This window comes from Perca fluviatilis, chromosome 17 (genome assembly GCF_010015445.1).
Source record: "Perca fluviatilis chromosome 17, GENO_Pfluv_1.0, whole genome shotgun sequence".
In the NCBI taxonomy this organism is placed as follows: Eukaryota; Metazoa; Chordata; class Actinopteri; order Perciformes; family Percidae; genus Perca; species Perca fluviatilis.
In genome coordinates, this window is record NC_053128.1 from 27,829,163 (window position 1) to 27,848,079 (window position 18,917).

The 18,917-nt window shown below is 39.0% G+C and overlaps 1 protein-coding gene across 1 annotated transcript; it reads left to right on the forward strand.

Annotated features, from left to right (window-relative positions):
- Window positions 1–216: 216 nt before the first annotated feature.
- On the forward strand, window positions 217–15,096 carry tbca (tubulin cofactor a). Its single transcript, XM_039780363.1, has 4 exons — window positions 217–383; window positions 7,064–7,169; window positions 11,083–11,169; window positions 14,160–15,096. Exons 1-4 carry the CDS (start codon window positions 331–333, stop codon window positions 14,238–14,240), a joined length of 327 nt encoding a protein of 108 aa, XP_039636297.1. The 5' UTR covers window positions 217–330; the 3' UTR covers window positions 14,241–15,096.
- Window positions 15,097–18,917: the final 3,821 nt, after the last annotated feature.

The window sequence follows — 18,917 nt, forward strand, 5'->3', positions numbered from 1 at the left end:
AAGACTCCAATCCTCCTCCATAGCCTACTGTGTGATTTTTGTCCTCCATAGGGTCGTAACTTTGGTGTTTTGTTATGAGATATGGATATGACTTATTTTCATAGTATCTTTTTCATCATATATTTTTAAATGTAATTGTAGCTCACTCCCCAAAGTGTGTTCTCATACTTGACCTGCTGTGTGATCCACACACTCGATAATCATCCTCTCCCAGAGATCGATTTATCTGCGAGCAGCTGGTCATCACTGACTTCCTTTCTGCACACCGTTCACAGTTAGCAGTTAGCCACCGCACGTTACATCTGCGTACATTAGCCACAATCTACAGCCATGGCAGATCCAAGAATACGGCAAATTAAGATTAAAACTGGCATCGTTAAGAGGTAAGGTTGGCTTTTCGCTGCAGTTTAAGACGATTTAGCATGTCAAGCAAGCTAACTATGTACAATAGCTACGCTAAGCTACATAGCTATACATAAAGCTATGCGCTCAGCTAGGGTAGCGAGCTAACTAACTTAGCCGAGCGGACAAACTGGCTCGGCATTAAACCACACCGCGCATGGAGGAATGTTTGTCCGTTAGGTTTTAAATTTACTCCGGTGCTGTGGCGCGGCCTATAGTCTGAAACCAGTTCTTTTGTTGTGTTTTCGGTTGCTTCGGCTGCTGCCTGTCATGTATGCTGGTGTAAGATGCCACTCGCAACCAAGGGCCTAAACGTTGTTTTTATTATGATAGTGTATTCACTTAAATTGGTGTAACGTTAACGTTAAATACAAAAACCAGATACAATCAGAATCATATTTATTAACTTACCAAAGCAAGTTTTCACTTGCAGGGAATTTTCCTTTGTGTATTTGGTGCATACAGTAAACACATAGGGAATACACAATAAGGCAAAGTACTGCTAAAGGCAAGAACATAAATACTGAATATTTCTATTAGAATTTAAAGTATGCACAATGAGACTATAACAAAATAACAATATGTACAATATAACGTTAACTGTTTAAAAAAGGGAAACAAGAAAGGCAGATGTGCAAAAGCTCACATTATGTGTAATGTTAACATGTGCAATGGTCAGGGGTAATAGTCCAGGATGTGCTAATGTAACGTGTAGTAACTGAGGGGTTAGAGTCTGTCAGAGACTGTCAGTGGGCCTTGTTGATGAGGCCCACTGCAGTTAGGGAGAAATAAACTATTGCTAGCTATAGAAACATTCACCCTGAAACTGGCTAAGGTAAGAAACTAACATTACACTGCTGTTTTTAACACAGCCCTGTCTAGCCTTGTTTTATCTCCATATAACATTACTTTCCCCCACCCAGTCGGAGCTGACGTGGACATTTGTGAAGATGTAGGAAATGCCTGCACAGTCATGACACTGCATCATGTAGCTTACTGCTACTGTTAGTGTGGCCTATGGTCATCACATGGATGTTAGGCCTATAAGTTTACTGTGACTAAGCACATCATACTAATATTCTGTAGTTTGTCAAATATGGTGCTGTTTTATTTTCAACACTAAAACATGTAATTTTGCTCCTTAATTGATTTGTAGTTACATATCCGACAATTGTTTTACCTCTAAGCTAAATCTCTTGATCAATTCTTTCCCCATCATTTTGTTCTGAGGCATTTAATAATGAGTATTTGGTGAATAACTGCAGTTATATATTTAAATAAATATAAATTAAGATATAAATATAAGAATTGCAAGATTATTAAAACATTTGTATAATTCGAATAAACCAATGAGAACTGAGTGACAGTTTGATTCAAAACAGCTCCACAAAGCACAGGAAATGTGTTTATTACTTTTGAGAAACAAATGTATAAATGCAGTGCAGTGTTAGTCTTATCTTGTACAGTCAGCATTCTTCATATTCTGTTTGACTGGAATCTACAGTAGATCCTGCTCTGATCATGGCTCATACTTAAGAAAAATACACCAGTATCAAAGCTTGTACTAATATTTGTGTAGTAACAGATGGGAAGTGAAGGAATTATTGAAAATGATCCACCAACAATAGTGGTTAAAAGTATGCAAATGTAGTGTTAGACCAAATTCTATCCTGATTTAAATCCAAGACTAAACTAAGCTGCCACGAGTAGCATAGAGTAAAACAGTAGGCTATTTATACCCTGAAAACATTTATAGCTGGGAAAGTTTGCTGTCAAAATGATCAACTGTTACGTAGGTCTAAGTCGTGATCATGAGAAGGCAATGTTTGATCTGCCAAGATACCAATAGAGTTAAATGGTCATTTTGGACTAATGAGCTCAACAACAATATACTGGTCTGATCTTTCCATGACTTTGTTTATTTTGGACACATTTCTGTCAATGTCATGATGTCAAAATCAAAAGGAAAAGCAAACAGACAGGTATGATGTTGCATTTCTGCAAACCACAACAGCAAGCACTGAATGCTTGCAAGCTCAGTTACTGCTAAATTATATTAATCTGCATATTTTTATTTGATTAATTATTTCATCAGAAAGTTCAGAACCCAAAGACAGTACATTTACTATTATATATAATCCTCACATTTGAAAAGTTGGAATCAGTGACTTTATGGCACCTTTTGGTTAAAAAGAAATGACTTAGTCGATTATCAAAATGGTTCTAATTAATCTTCTGTCAATAAATTGATTTACTATTTGCTTCTGCTGTAGATGTGATACGACCTCTGATTGGAAATATCTCACCTCCAGGAATTAAGTGATTAAATAACAGTAATACTTTAAAAATATGTCCAATTTTGATGCGTTTACAAACCACATTTCTTTTCTAAAGACATCTACAGCAAAAACAGGCATTAGTCAAAGACAATATGTCATCAGTGTGCATCCACAAGATGTTTGAGAGCTACTAAGACCGAAGACTCTCCAAATGCATTGCCTAAATCTCATGTTCACTATTTTAAACAATTTAATGTCCCACTCCATTCACTTTTGTTCACTGTTTGCATAGTTTTTTTTATTATGGATGTAGCCTAAGAATTTTCTTTTTGAATTTTGTGTCTCTGACAAAATGGATTATTAAGGTACAAAAGAATAATGAATAGAAATACCATACCTTTGAATTAAGCTAGGGCTGTACCAGACTCAAAATGTTGTCAGTCGAATCGGATTTGTATTTTAAATACAAATATTAGACTTTTCGTTCCTATTTTTTTTTTCAGGTATTTTTTCGGTGTTCAGTTTTAAGCAGCGCTTTATGGAACTGCCAGATATTTGAATGGAGTTCAGGGTGACAAAGACGTTCACATGATAGAGTAAACAAGCCAAGTTAGCCGTCCAAGCTAATGCGTGCTAACTACTGTAGCTGAGGGTAATAAAATAAAAACATGGAGGCTCCGTAATCTGAACTAGCGTGCACCAAGATGTCCAACACGCTTTTATTTACTCCCACAACTGCAGCATAACCCTACAGCTTCACTTCTTCCGTTTTACCCTTCACAATAAAAGCCCAACTTAAATTCACTCAGATCAAAACAAAACAAAGGCTTTTCGATGTAGGAACTCTTAAGCTCATCATCCGGTTGAAGGCAACCTATTAAAAGACTTGGCATCCATTCTGAGCTAAATGTGTACATGTCTAGATACTTTACCATGCTGGAATGGAAAATACTGTATATATTATGAGGAGTGGTGGGATAATGTGCCCTGTCTGTGAGAGTATCTCTCGTCGATCAGGCAGATCCCTTCTGTCAGGGGTGATAGTGTAATGTGCTATCGATTGTGTTTTGTGGGTCAGATTACTAACGGGCTCCCTGAGGTGCTGATGACGGTGGCTGGGTTTCCAATAGAGGATAATGTCACAATGTCCAGTGTAGGAAAGACAATAATACAATAGTGTACTTTATTAGGCAGTAACTACTGTTCAGATTTTTTTGAGGTTGAGTATACTATTTGATACTACCGATATTACATCTCACCTCCTCTAGGCCAAATGTCCTGTCTTGACGTGGACCCTTAATCAAGCTGTTAGGTTTAAACGTACAGACTGTCATTGCTTTCGGTGTCTTCATAATCTCGTGTCCCTCCCGTTTGCTCTCTTTCTCCTCTGTCTCTCCTTCTTCTCTGCATTTGCCTTGCTCCCTCCCTCCTCCCTTTTATATATTGGAGTTGAGAGGGAACCTGCCTGCTCTTTTAGCCAGGCCTATTTCCACTGGCTTTTGCACATTTCAGTCAGTGCCTTTTCTGCCCTAGCGAGGCGGATGCCCTTAATAAAATGACAACAGTAATTTGCCTTTGTCATTCCAGTCCCAGCACAGACTACATCGTGGCTCAAAAATACAGTGCTAGAGGAGGCGGCCGAATGTGTGTGTCGGCTGGCTCTAATTCCCTTTTTTTTTCTATTTTCCAGAGAGCTGCCTTTTCCATTAAGCCTGAGGTGGCAGGTCTATTTAAAACCAGCCACGACCCCACCCCTCATTCACACAGCGCTCCAAGTCTGGGAGAAATAAGAAATTAACATCAGGACTGGGAGGGGAGGAATGGACATTTTGTTATTAGACTGTCCTTCAGTTTTATTCAAATTATTCCAGCCTTCCTCCCTCCATCTTTCCCCCTCTTTGCCACCTTCTTTGACTCTAAACAGGTGACATCACTCACTCTGCATCAAGCATGAGAGTGGAAGGCAGGAGCTGCTATTGCATATGGTGCCTGTTTAAAAGCTTCTTGATGAAACCTTCTAAGAATGAGTGGTAATTGATGTAAAATATGACAGAGTGATGCTGGCTTCCTTGGCTAAGCAAGGAGCAGCGCAACACGGAGGGAAGGGTCTCCGGCAATGTTACTGATTAATGAAGGATCACTCACTTACGCACACGCAGGCTGATTTTATGAAAAATTAAATTTGTGTTGTCATTCCGACAAGCAGGCACAGGCGGAAAAAGACTATTAGTTGGGAATCATTATCAATAGTGATATTTTCAAACTCCATTATGCCAATCAGGGTCGGAATAATAATAGATTTAGTTCCATTTGGCCCGTAATTGATAAATAATCAAAATTTATCAATGTACTCAAGCCCATTTTCACTAACAATCAAGGAAAAGAGGCCCATTTACCACCTGACTTGGTCCAAATTAGGGACTAAATTGATGATCAATTAATCACTAAAAAGACTAGTAGTGTGTGGGTGTATGTGTGCGAGTGAGTTGGAGGCGATAGATAGAGGTGGCTCATAAGTCACATAAGCACGGTGATAACGTGAGCTGAAAGGCATACAGTTAACAAGGGCAACAAAAGGTGTCTTATGTGTGAATGCTGCTTGTTTACTCAACATGGAAAAGTTGCGATACAATGAAAGTTTAAGTTGGAGCTTGGCTTTACTCAACAAAAATGTAACAATGAACTAAATCAGAATTCAGCTCAAAACACAATGTTATCAGTACAGTGGTTTCCCTAGGTTTGTGGAGGACTTAAATATTTGGCGAGGGGTTTAGTGGTCCTCCCTTTAAGAAAATTATTATTACCATATCTGTGTATAAAACAATGCAAAAAATCTAGGAACAGATAATAAATAAATAATGCTCAAAAAAGCTTAAAAGACAAAAGAAGTCCACTGGCGACCAACTACAATCATTAAATCTGTAAAAAGTCACGCAGTTACATTCATTCGGCTTAGGAGGTGCCAAAATGGCTTGGGTGCTACGGCAGGCATTATGAGGGTAGGAAAAACCCAGGCAGTATTGAAACGGTCTTGATGTGAAGTGGGTCACTGCAGAGTCTTAGTTTGAATATTTGGGAGAAAAAAAAATTATAAAATTAAAAACCACTGAGTATATTTAAATGTCTCTGGGGAAAAAAGCTGCACTAAATTAACGTGAAATAAGCCAAGCACATATTTGTCTGTGTGATAATATTTAGAATGATCACATATGCACTTAGTTGTGTTCATTATTGTCAGATGAATGTCTCATTACCAGTGAGATTATGATATAATATACACATTAGATCAGATTAGATTAGTGCTAGAGCCTGACCGATAAAGGATTTTTAACAAATACAATAGATTTTTGATTTAAAAATCACCATGATCATCATGATATATTGGCTGATATACATTTAAAAAAAAAAAAAATCCAGAAACGCGTCTTCACTAAAATAATATAATGCAGTTTAAAAATAAACTTGCTTGTTTTATTGTCACAACAGAACAGAGGAACATCAAAATATATTAAAGTTCTAATAAATAAAATGTAAAAAAATGCAAATTTAAGATATTAAACTTAAAGGGTTAACACGAGGGACATTTTAGAGCGACCTCTGGTGGACAAACTATGCAACGCCAACATTCAGAACATGGTTGAAGGGTGTTTCGTCCGTTTTTATTTCATTTTTTAACCCTTGTTTTGACTTCGGGTCAAATTGACCCGTTTTCAATTTTTGTTTTATATCAGAAAATATGGGACGTAGAAATAAGTGCTGAAAATGTGTAGAAGAAAAATTTAACAATTTAAAACGTTAGAAAAAGGTTGATGGGAAGACAACCCAAGGGTTAAATATTCAGTTATCAGCCATTATAAATGCCGATACCGATAGTTTGGAAAATGCCTAATATCGGCTGATAATATCGGCCCGCCAATATATCGGCCGGGCTGTAATTAGTGCTGAAGCAATTGGTCAAATAACTGATTAGTTGATCCCTCAAATTCATCCTTTGCACAACTGCAAATTTATACTGCATATGAAAAATTAGGATTTAATATCGAAGCATGAGGGTGATTTGTACTCGGAAGCCAGTATTCTGTGTAGCAGCAGGGAGGAGGAATGATGTGTTCGGTTGTTGTTATTGAGGTGTGTATCTTGCCATCCTGCGGGAGATGATCTCACTATGTCCCCTGAGTTAGAGGAACGTTGGAGAGAATGAGGATAGATGGCCCTGTCTGTAAAAGGTGACCATCACAGCCCGCCCTTTTTTCATGCTTCGGGCCTATATTATCTGTCTGGGAGGCCGTGCATTTATGCTTCGTGTTTGACGGAACAACACTGTGTGACTGCCTTTAACTGTGAACTGTCTTTTCCTCTCTTCCTGTCCTCGCTGTCTGCAGGCTGGTGAAAGAGGAGATTTCGTACAAAAAAGAGCTAAGCCAGCAGGAGGAGAAGGTTGAGCGCCTCAAAGCAGAGGCAGGATGTGAGTATGTCATCAAGAAACAGGTATGGGGGTCCTCTGTTTTGTCTACATTTGAAAACCTTTTGCATTATCCATTTATCATCAGCCGTTTTCCCGTTGATGTTAGCCAGTGAGTGAAGAGGTTTTGCTCTCCCGTAGTTAGGAAGTGAATTCTATCTTGATGATTTGAGTAGCCCCTCGTTGATGTAATGAGGTCAGTCCACATTGATAATGAAGAATTAGGTTTTGAGAGGAGAATCATTAGTGATTTTGTAATTTGCTTGATGCAGATGTAATTATATCATGTTACTTTAGAGGAGTTTGATAATTACTGACACGTGCTGGTAATTTAGTGTCCCTACCCTCCTCTCATTCTCTCTCACTCTGCCTGCAGCCCTCCCATCAGTTGCGTGTGCATTTCGTGTAGTAAAGGGTTTGAAAATTTGTGTGACGGACATGTTGCTGGCTTGCTTTGTGTTGATAGCATATTAAACACATTTTATTATAAATTTAACAGAAACTGAAATGCAGAATGACAACACAAGGACTAGGATAGGGTCATCAATTAACACAGACAGATACAGGGGTACAGTTCATTACACAGACATTTGGGCCAAAAAGGTGAAATTAAGAAGAATGTTAAATAAAAGGCATTAATCACTGTCTGTTTCCTGAGAGTAACAATCCTATTTCATATATTTTAGCCAAGCTAGCACCCTGGCTCTGGGGATGTCAAAGTCTGCCTGTTGGTCGATTGGTTGGTCCGTCACTTTGGTGCACGCTGAAATATCTCAACAACTGTTCAGTGTATTGCCATGACATTTTGTACAGACATTCATGATCCCCAGTGGATGATAGTTAGTGACTTTTGGTGATTCCCTGATTTTTTTTTTTCCTCTAGCGCCACCATGAGTTGCAAATTTATGGTTTTGAGTGAAAGGTCTCAACAACTATTGGATAGATTACTGTGAAATTTGGTTCAGACATCCATGTTCCTCTCAGGTTGAAGTGTAATCACTTTGGTGATCCTCTGACCTTTCAATCAGCCCCATCATCAGGTCAAATTTAAATGTGTCCAGTGTTTTGGTTTATGACCAAATACCTTCAAAACTAATGGCTGTCTCATCAGCCTCAGCTGTACTTTGTGTTAAGTGCTAATTAGCTAAATTTTAGCATGCTAACACGCTAAACTAAGATTACACATGTTAATATTTAGCAGGTTAGCATTGTTATTGTGAGCATGTTAGCATGCTCATGTTAGCATTTAGCATTTAGAGTACAGCCTAGAAGGGTGTGGGTCATTTTTTTCTATGAAGTGTGGATTTGACGTGTGTGCGTATGAAAAAGCTCAGCGTAGGGGGTTTCTCCGAAGCCAGCATATGGTCTTTATTTTTCTACTGTAACACAAACGTTTTAGGCATATCTCCAGAAAGAGAGAAACAAAACATTACATCTAAAACCCAGTATCCTTGACATTAAGTGCCCCACTTTATCCAAAAAAGGCTGAACATATAGACCAACACATGTGGGCATGGTCCACGAGTACTGCTCCACAGCAGGGCTCTACAGTGCGACCGTTTCACTCCCATTTGACTCTAAAAATAGATTTGTGCGAACTGTAAAATGTATTTAGGAGCACAACCTGACGTTATTTTCATACTTTCCGTTTTTTGCAGATGTGGCCGCCAGTAGCTCCCATGAACTTCTCTACATTTAGTTTTACATGGTTGCCTTTCTGTTTTTACTGGAGCACATACAGCCTGTCTGAGTGGCGTTTTGAAAAGTAACCACAGTTGCAACCGCTTTATCGGCATTGCTATCCCCGTTTAAAGGCGCTCTAAGCGACGTTGGGTGACGTTACTTCTGTTGACTTTCGAAGTATTGTCAAACAAAATGAGGCTAGCTCGCCCCTCCCTCCTCCTCATCCCGTCCCCTCCCGCGCACTAACCCCCCAACCCCCACCCCCAAATCCTTCTTGTCGGTTATTGGCTGGAAGACTGTTTGTTATGTTTGGTGGTGCAGGTTGGCGCAGTTTGTTTTTGTTGGCTTTTGTGGAGCCTTGGCTGTCTACAGAGACTGCGTTTTTTTTTTACAGTGTGTTCAGGGGACAGGCAGCTAGCGGACAGCGAGGAGATGTTTGCTGCATGTAACAAAAAATGTTGTAGCCTAGTGAGCCCGGGTAGTCGGACTCAGTGACCAATCTGATTGGTGGAGTGCTAACCCGGGAAATGACGAGCGGCATGAGTGACGGGCGCCTCTCAAAATCTGACAAAAATCTTTTAAACTGACCTTTGTCGGTCTGAAATGAAGACAGATTCAGCAACTGCACGGCCTATTTCTCGCTTAAAATTGTTTTCAGAAACGCGTAGAATACGTATTCGTAGAATACGAGATCGTATTTTGAACAAGCGGCCATCATGTTCGGCTGGAGTAGCCACACCCACTTGACGCGTTCGTCATTTCCGGTTTTTTTCCATAATTTTTTTGGGCGACAATACAGATTAGTGCCGCCTGCTGTTATGGAGACGTATTACGTCTGGAGTGAATTCTCCAAAGGTCTGTCTGGAGTTAGTGGGACATTTGTTGTCCAATGACATTAAATGAACCTTGAACCATGTGCAGTTTTAAAGTATGAATTATTACATAAATATTAAATAAATGCAGTTTGAAGCAGAAATAATCAAAAACCTAGTTTAGGCTACTTGTTCTATTCAAATGAATTAATGCTTGTAAATGTCTCCTCGTATTCATTTTATGAAAGAAAAACACATTATTTGATACATTTTCATTGCGCCCCTTAAATTCTTTAATGCGCTCCTAGATTTTTCTACTTAGGAGCACATATGCTACTTGGGAAACAAGTTAGCGTTGAGCCCTGCACAGAGCACTGGGTCCCAGTTGATTTCCCTTTTACATGATCCAGGCGGCGAGGAACTGCACAGCAGGCACCGCTTCTGATTATGTTTTAAAATTCTTAGTGTGTTTTTGTTTTGTTTGTTCATTCATAGAGCGACGGCTCAGGCTTAGCAGCAGGCTTGGCTGGTGTTAAATGGGGGGGGGAGGGATTGGGAGGCCAGATGGATTATGGTTGGAGATGAGAGGTCTGAGGCAGGATGGATTAGAGGTTTTTGTTTTAATGGAATCAATACGCTGTAAGTGTCATCTTTATCCAGCACTGATGGGATCATTCCACTGCACTGGGAGGGCACCATGACTTTTCTCTGTTGCAGCTCTCCTCTGCTTAGTCTGGCTCACCTTGTCACATCTAGATGGCAACCAGCTCGACTAGTTGTCTACCGTCTTTCCGCGTGTCAGTTAGTCTGCCAGCCGGCCTATGTATGAGTTCATCTGACTGCCTGTTAGTGTGCATAGCCGTGTAATGTACACGTGTGTAACTGCGTTCGTGTTCTGACTTTCCAGCTCGACAGAGGGCTAGGTGAGGAAGCATCTGTCATGAGTGAGTGTGTCTGACAGCGTTAGCCAACTCTTCTCTGCTCTTTAGGGTGCCAGCTGGGGGAATTCCACATTAGCCGCGGCTGCGAAAGTTCCCCTGGCTGTAACACAGTTTCACTCCAGGCGTAGTAATACCTCTTTACGCCTGATCACAGTGCCCTCGGCTCAGGGTTTCTTCATTTATCCAGTTGTGCAGTCAGATCGAGGTGGTCCCCCGCTGCCCAACTCCCTGCCCGATCGATAACTCAATAACATATTTCATACCGCCAGCTTGTCGGGAGATGTTAACCACAGCAGAGTGACTATGGGACACCGTGCATGTTACTGTCAGGAGCTAGGCTACAATGAAATGCAGCGAATGAATATGCCTGTATCTAGCTGTTTTGAAATGAATGTTTTATACTTGGAAAATAAATGTTCAATGGTGTGTTGATTTTTGTAATGAAAAATGATAACGGTGGTTGCGATTAATAAAGTGGTAATGTGGTCTCTGTGTGGTCTCAGGTGGAGGTATTGCAGGAGGCCAGAATGATGATCCCAGACTGCAAACGCCGTCTGACCATAGCACACGGGGATCTGCTTCAGTTATTAGTAAGTAACACAAGGGTAACAAACCCGTTTCATCTCACAACAGGACTAAACTGTATTGATTAAACTCTCAATCCATTTATTCTTTTGCTGTTACTGTAACTAATTTCTAACCTTGTAGAAGAACTACCTGGTGTAATTGTATTTGTGAGATATTTTAGACACAAGGTGACCAAAACAACTATTTGTTATAGAATTAGCCTAAACCTCAGCTTGTGTTTCACACAAATCCACTTTTATTTTACCTCGAAAGACCATTGAGGAGGTATCCTTATTTACGATGGTTACAATGGTGTCCAAAATGGGTTTGGCAGAAAACGAGCAACACAATTTGAGTCGAGTTTCTGGCCACCTGACAAATCTAGCTGCTAGATGAAGTCTCTAACTTTGTCTGTCAGCTGTTTAGTGCTGGGTTAGTTTTTTTTTTTTTTTTTTGTGAGATATTCACAGCTTTTTTAATGGTTTTTAAAACTAAAACACTGAGCGAAATAGAGGCTGAAACGATCCATTGGACTGCACAATATGTTTGCTGTCTCGAAAGCTAGCTTCCATTACTGCAGTACTGTAAATAAGACAACACATGAAGACATTTTTGCTATGCCACTATGGTTGGACTATAGTCCCTAATACTCATTACAGTGTTATTGGTGGACAAACAAACACAACATTTACTGCAATATGTTTAAATTCCAGTGCTTCAACACTATCCAAATAAATTTTTTACCAAACACAGAATAAGTTATTTCACCCAAATCCCCAAAATAATTTTCTCATTTCCCCCCATGGAGATAGTTTCCATTTGTATTTGACCATGCAGATATTAAACTTCTGCCATCATTTAAATACAATGGAGCTGAATGGGATTTGTGGTGCTCAAAAGATTGCAGACTGAACCATTTCCAGGCCCTGCGAAAACAGTTATCGATAAAGGTAGCAGCACAAAAAAAGCCCACAAAATCTCTCAAAACGCTGGCTTAAGTTGGCTTAATCATTTCTATTAGCCACGCCAGTGACGTATATGTAGGGATGTCACTCGGTACGTTTACATGCACTCCAGTATTCCACTATTATTCCGAATTTGATACAGGTCATGTAAACAGCATATTCCGGTTGGATATTCCAAATAAGGCCATTTCCCGAATATAGCATTTTCCGATTAAGACGTGGGTTATTCCTTGATTATTCGGGTTTTAGAGGCATTCTTTGGACATGTATACAGCACATTCGGAATGTGCGTCTCAATCTGGGTTTTTACGACCGTGTACGCTCAGTTTACGGCCTCTTGCCTGTTTACGGCTTAGAGTCAGCTCTGTGCGTTGCTATGGTTGCTGTTAACAAACCAACCAGCCAGCAGTTTGCATGGCTGCAGACCCATTTAAAAAGGAGAAACACAGCTACTTTTAAAAATGATCAAAGACTTGGATATCAACAGGTTTTGGGATATTTGCACACATCGCTACGCCAACCTTTTCGAAATAAAAGAGGGAGGCTGTTTTCACATGGTCCAACAAGTCAGCCGCCGCTTGTAAACTTTGAAAAAAAAATTTGCACCGCTAAATGTAAACGGGAATATTAGTGGAATACTTGCTTTCATTAGCCATGTAAACAGCTTAGTCGGAATATCATCTTTTTCGGAATTAGGGCAAAAACCGGAATATTATGTGCATGTAAACGTAGTCACTGTTGAGCGGTCGGTCCGCCACTTTTTCCCCCAGACTGAAATATCTCAACATCTTCTGGATTAATTGGCAGAGAATTTTGTACAGACATTCATGGATTGGTAATCCACTGAAGGTCAGAATTTTAATGTGTGTAATACTTTGTTTTAGGACCAAAAATTATGAACATTATAACTGCTAAACATCAGCATGTAAGCATTGTCATTGTGACAGAATGTTAGCATTTAGCTATAAAGCACCGCTGTGCCTAAGTACAGCCTCACAGAGAGCATGGCTTTAGGTTGTTAGTCAGGCTAACATGTTGAGTGGAAAATCCAAATTCCAGTCACTTCTTTGGTTACATATACACTGCTACATTTTGGATAAAAATAAAAAAAGTATCTTTTGCTTCGTTTACGCTTCATGTTCACACTATTCCGTGCTTTCAGAGCCCCTAAAATGGAGAAATTTGGAAACCGTGCTGCCTCCGTTTTGGTTTTCTAACTCCAGGGTGGCTTTGTATTTGTGTGGTAGCAAACATCTCAATGGGAGATCAATCAAAACTGAATCAAATAAAACAGAAAGTATCTGCTTAGCCACATACCACAGGGGTTATGGGAAATTGCTTGTTTGTGATTTCAGTGAACTGAATATGTGAATATGCTCAAATATCACATGTTACATTAATTAACGATATTTCGGTGTATCCGTACAACCACAGTGTGTGTCTAATCCCTTCAGGACTTAAGTTGGGATGGTGAGAAGCAAACATAAGCATGCATGTCTCCGGGTCATCGCAATTAATGCGGAGCAACGGTCGGGCAGCTGTTGGTGTGAGTCACTCACATGAGAGCTGGATGGTAGGCAGAGGGAGCTAACCTGGAATTAGCAACATGTCCCCTTCACCTATCACTCATCCTGCTGCCTTTCTTCCTTTCAGACAGACATGCACATATGCACACGCTCATCACAGTTCATTAGCAGCGCTGTCACTTCGGTGACCACCACAGGAACTCACACACTCTCTTAATCAAAGGACACGGACACCGTACAGCCACGTCATCCCTTAACTGCTAAATGTAGATCCCGGTAACATGATACTGAGTGAAATATGATCTCAGGCATTAAGTTTTATGACAACACAAAGTGACATGTAAACACTGTTCAAATATTTTTTTTTATATAGACAGCGATAGGATAAAAGTTGAGGAGAATTGTGGATTTATTCTTAAGTAGCAAGCTATAATTCCTCATTTCTGGGTGTAGGTGATGGCAATATTGCTCTAAAATGGCAATAAAACCCAAGCGTGTGTGTGTGTGTTTGTGTCTTTTCAGGAAGCAGAAGAGGATTTGGGTGAATCGGAGGAGTACAAAGAGGCTAGAAGCGTATTGGACTCAGTGAAGCTTGAAGGATGATTTCTGATCAGTTTCTGTTCTCACTGTGAGATTCACTTGCTTTAAATGTCCATTCCTTTCGTCAGGCCCTGTTTGGAACCGCGGAGGCAAACTGAATCCATTCACAGTGTCTGTTCTTGATGTAATTATTTCTGTTTACTGTTAACGTGCCACCACATTTGATCACACTCCTCCTGTGTGTAAAATCCCACAAGAACACAGCGAAACATTCAGTTGATTACAGCAGAGGAGTAGAGGGTTTTTCTTAACAATTTTTTTTTTTTTTCGTCATACTAATACACAATTTGGACTTCAAAGACATTATTAAATACACACGTGTTTGTCTTTTCTGCAACTATAATCACTTTCCATGGTGTGGGTCCAATGCTTGGATGGATTTGAAGTATGAAGGCTTTACACTGGTGACTATTGTAAATGGTGAAAAACTGGAGATCACTTTAGTGGTTTTATGAAGTGACAGTTTATCTTAAAACTTTTCAGACACATTTTGCATTCCTTTTATATGTGTCTGAGTTGCTTAACCCCCCCGCAGGACTTAATGATGATGCATCCCAGAATACTAACCAAAGCTGCAGGTAACGATTATTTTAATAATGGGTTATTCTTTCGATAAATTGCTTGGTTTGTGAAATATCAGAAAAAAAGTGGAAACAAACAAGTTTCCTCAGCTTGTGTTCTCTGTGCAAAACACATATTTGACTTACAACGATGTAAAACTACTTGACAAGCAGTAAATTATCATATTTGAGAAACTGACATGAGTGAATGTTTTAAGGATTATCAAAATTGTTGGGGATTGTTGTTTCTTTCAACCTGCTAATCGATTAATAAACTGATGGTTTCAGCCCTAACCCGATGGCTTTGATTGCACAGTGTATTCTCCTGTTAAGAGCAGTGACATGGAGTGTGTGTAGATAGCTACAATAAAGAGGAGCACTTTGGGGGAAACCCTGTCAGTCAAAAGACAAATGTTGGTTGTGGCCATGAATGATTAAACAGGCCTGTCTGTCCCTGCAGCAGTTCCATCTATTATCCAAATGGCCTAAAAATAACCACACCTTGTACCAGGGCTGAGAGAGTCCTTCCTAAATAGTCGTACTAATAAACGAACTCAATTGCCAGACAAATTAAGGTTACATTTGACTTGATCCTTATTTTACAGATTTCGATAATTATCGGGATCACCCCAAAGTCTCATTACCGCCCTAATGAGGCGCTGCTACTGCGTGACATCTACCCCGCTCCATCTCGTTAAGGAAATCGCTCTTCAATGCTGATTATTTTATTTGGAGGTATAATTATATTTCTTTCGGATAAATCACGGCCTAATCGAGTCCGTGCAGAGGGCAGCGGCGCTAATTGAGGCATGAGATGCGGCGGCGGGGCGCTGCATCTGGGTCTGTGTGACCATGGGCCCGAGCGGGCTGCGGCGCTGACTGCTCTGAACGTGTGGTGGCTGGGTAACTACTATTCACATCCTATACTGAAGTAGAGCGTTCCTGTTCCATTGACTTATTTCCATAAATAAAAATGTTTCAAAAAACTAGTTTTTTGATAGAATACTTAGTTAAAATTCCTGCATTCAAATGTTTCACTTAACTAAAAGTATAATTGGAGTATATGGAAGTAGGCTATTATCTGCAAAATGTACAAAACTATCAAAATAAAAGCGCAAATTAGGTAGCAGAATGGGCCCCTGTCAATGAATTTTTTATCTATCCTAATTAGATTTGTATTACTAAGCATAAAGTTGAAAGCATGTATAGCTGGTGGAACACATTGTAATCAGTGGTGGATATTTGCATCTACTGAAATACATCTTATTTTATAAACTGATCACGTTTGTGTATGTAAGCTCTTACGCTGAACATGTTATTAACTAGGTGTCAGATAAAATACAGTGGAGTAAAAAGCACAATATTGTCTCAATCTGAAATGTAGCGGAAATACTTAAGTGCAAGTACTTCAAAATTCTTAAATACAGTGCTGAGTAAATAGTAACTTTCCATCATCACTCATTACTTCCTAGCCTATTACAGGGGCTGCCTTGTTACTCATTTGGAGTAACTCACACTGGACTCATTTCTCAAACAAAAGTAACTCATTCAACCTTGTTGCTTTAAGACGACTTGACTCATCTGCTGTGAATTATCAGGCAACCCGACTATAGACTTTTTAAAATGAGCACTAAATGAAAGATCGGCCTGTATGTGATCTCTGAGCAAGCTCACCTGCCTTTTCCAATCTACTAATCAACTATACTGTACTTAAGGTCAGTTCATTTGATGTCACTTTATACTTCTACTCCACTACACACACACACACACACACATATATATATATATATATATATATATATATATAAATATTGCACTATTTACTATAGACTACTCTGCAGATGAAGATGATAACTTGTAATGACCATATCACATGCAATGCATTCATTTTATAATGTAAACAGAATATAAAATGGTTCAAATGAGCTCTACAACATTAGTAATCTGCTTACATGTTGATGCATCAGTTATAATGATCCAATAGGTTAGGCGTTAAGATGAGAAAAACTGTCTTGTGACATATACCTAATATAGCCTATTGTATCACATAACACACGCATATATATATATATATATATATATATATATATATATATATATATATATTATGTATGTATGTATGTATGTATGTATGTATGTATGTATGTATGTATGTATGTATGTATGTATGTATGTATGTATGTATGTATGTATGTATGTATGTGTGTGTGTGTGTATGTTAAGTATAGCCTACTGACAGAAGACATACTACTACCTTCACCTGAGTATCCTACTTTTATACTTTAATTGGCTATTTTCGTATAATAGCTTAGTAAAACTTTTAAAGCAGCACTTTAACTTTGCTAATTTACTTAAGTAGCTGAATGCTAAACATCTATATATATATATATAAATATATATATATATATATATATATATATATATATATATATATAATATTATTTTCAAGTTTATTTATATTATAAAGAGGCGTTAACTGTGGGCGATATTAACGAGTCCTAATTTTGACGACATGGAAGCGGTACGTTGCCGCCTCCCTGTGTAGCGGCACAGTAGGACTGGTGCGTTTTCCGCTCACGCGAATCAGCAGATAAACTTTTTCCTGCCGCTAAAGTTTATCCATGTCAAACTTTCTCCTCTGGTTGCAGGACGCAGAGCAGCCACGCTGTGGTTGCGGCTCCTCTCCTCTTCAGCGCAGCAACTTATTGCTCCTAATCCCCCCAGGCTGTCACCAAATCAGCTGCATGAAACAAGAATCTCATTTGTTAAACTGGGGCTTGTACAGATGGACGATCGATTGTTTTTCTCCTCAGAAATCTCTAATTGAGTGAATACAGACTGCAAAGGCGGATCAGAGAGAGAAAAAAGGAGAAAAAAAAAATCACCCGGGCCTTGTGGTATGGAGAGCCTGTACTGTAAACAAGAGGTCACGAGTTCGAGCCCCGCCTGCCACCAACTGCTCGTCCATCAGCAACAATTGAGCAGATATCACACACATGTATCTGAAGGTATAAAGGCTCAGAGACTTCAGCCTGAACACACCACTCACGTCAGTATCTATCACACTTTTATGTTTATTTTTTATTTTTTTTGCGGTTTTGTTTTTTTATTAAAAGTCACTCCTCATCTCCACAACGCGTGAAAATGTCTACTTTCCGCTCAGATGCACCGCATTAACTTGCAGGGGGGCGAATTTGTTTTTCTATTTTTATTTATGTCATGGATATAAGATTGATGGGAGCACGTTAGTGCAGAGATGTAGCTAACTGTGCTGTGCTCCCTGTTTACCCTAATTACAGCCTTATCAACTCAGCAAAACCACACACACACACACACACACACACACACACACACACACACACACGATATAAGTGAAAAGATGCCTTTGAATTAGTTGAACTAAATACATTGCATCTAACAGGAAGAGCAACTTCCAAGCTGAGTAATTTATCAAACAGAAAATTGGGTCAGATAAAAAAACAAGAACATAAAAACTAATAATAATATGCCTAACTCCTATGCATCTCCAATGCATTTAATAAATTGTTTTTTTATTATCCACGTTTTCCAAATAAATCATGAAATCTTGCAAGATTACATACATACAACTAAATAAATTGCATTCCATGCAGCGATCAAACAAACGTATATCTATTTGGAGAATAATTCACTTAATCACAATGAAAAAAAAACTTTGTTGCCTAATTTTTAGATTTATAAATATGAAACGAAATATAAATGAAATAGCAGACAATATAATATTTATTTTTGTTTCTCTCTCTCTCTCTGTGTTTTGGGTTAAATATGACCTGCTGCCATGAGAGGAGTCATTCACTTTTGTTTTTACCGTTATAAAAGCACTGAGCTATTGAAAAGTCGTAAAATGAAGCGCGCAATCCATCATCCCGCAATGTGATGGTTTTAAATGATCCTTATAGGCTTTCAGCGGGCCAAGCAAGACTGCTGCACGAGAAAAATTATGTACATTTTGTACATCACTATTAATACAAAGAGCAACAGGCAATGATATCTTCATAATTCTGTAATAAAAAATAAACCAGGTAATGTAGTATATGCTGGACTACATCCTAAAATATCCTATAGAATACTTTGAATTACA

Bases quoted from the DNA above. Each gene is read 5' to 3' on its own strand.
- tbca (XM_039780363.1), top strand. From the start codon at position 331: ATGGCAGATCCAAGAATACGGCAAATTAAGATTAAAACTGGCATCGTT. The intron at 384-7,063 runs GTAAGGTTGGCT...CGCTGTCTGCAG, and splicing joins AAAACTGGCATCGTTAAGAG to GCTGGTGAAAGAGGAGATTT. The intron at 11,170-14,159 runs GTAAGTAACACA...GTGTCTTTTCAG, and splicing joins GGGATCTGCTTCAGTTATTA to GAAGCAGAAGAGGATTTGGG.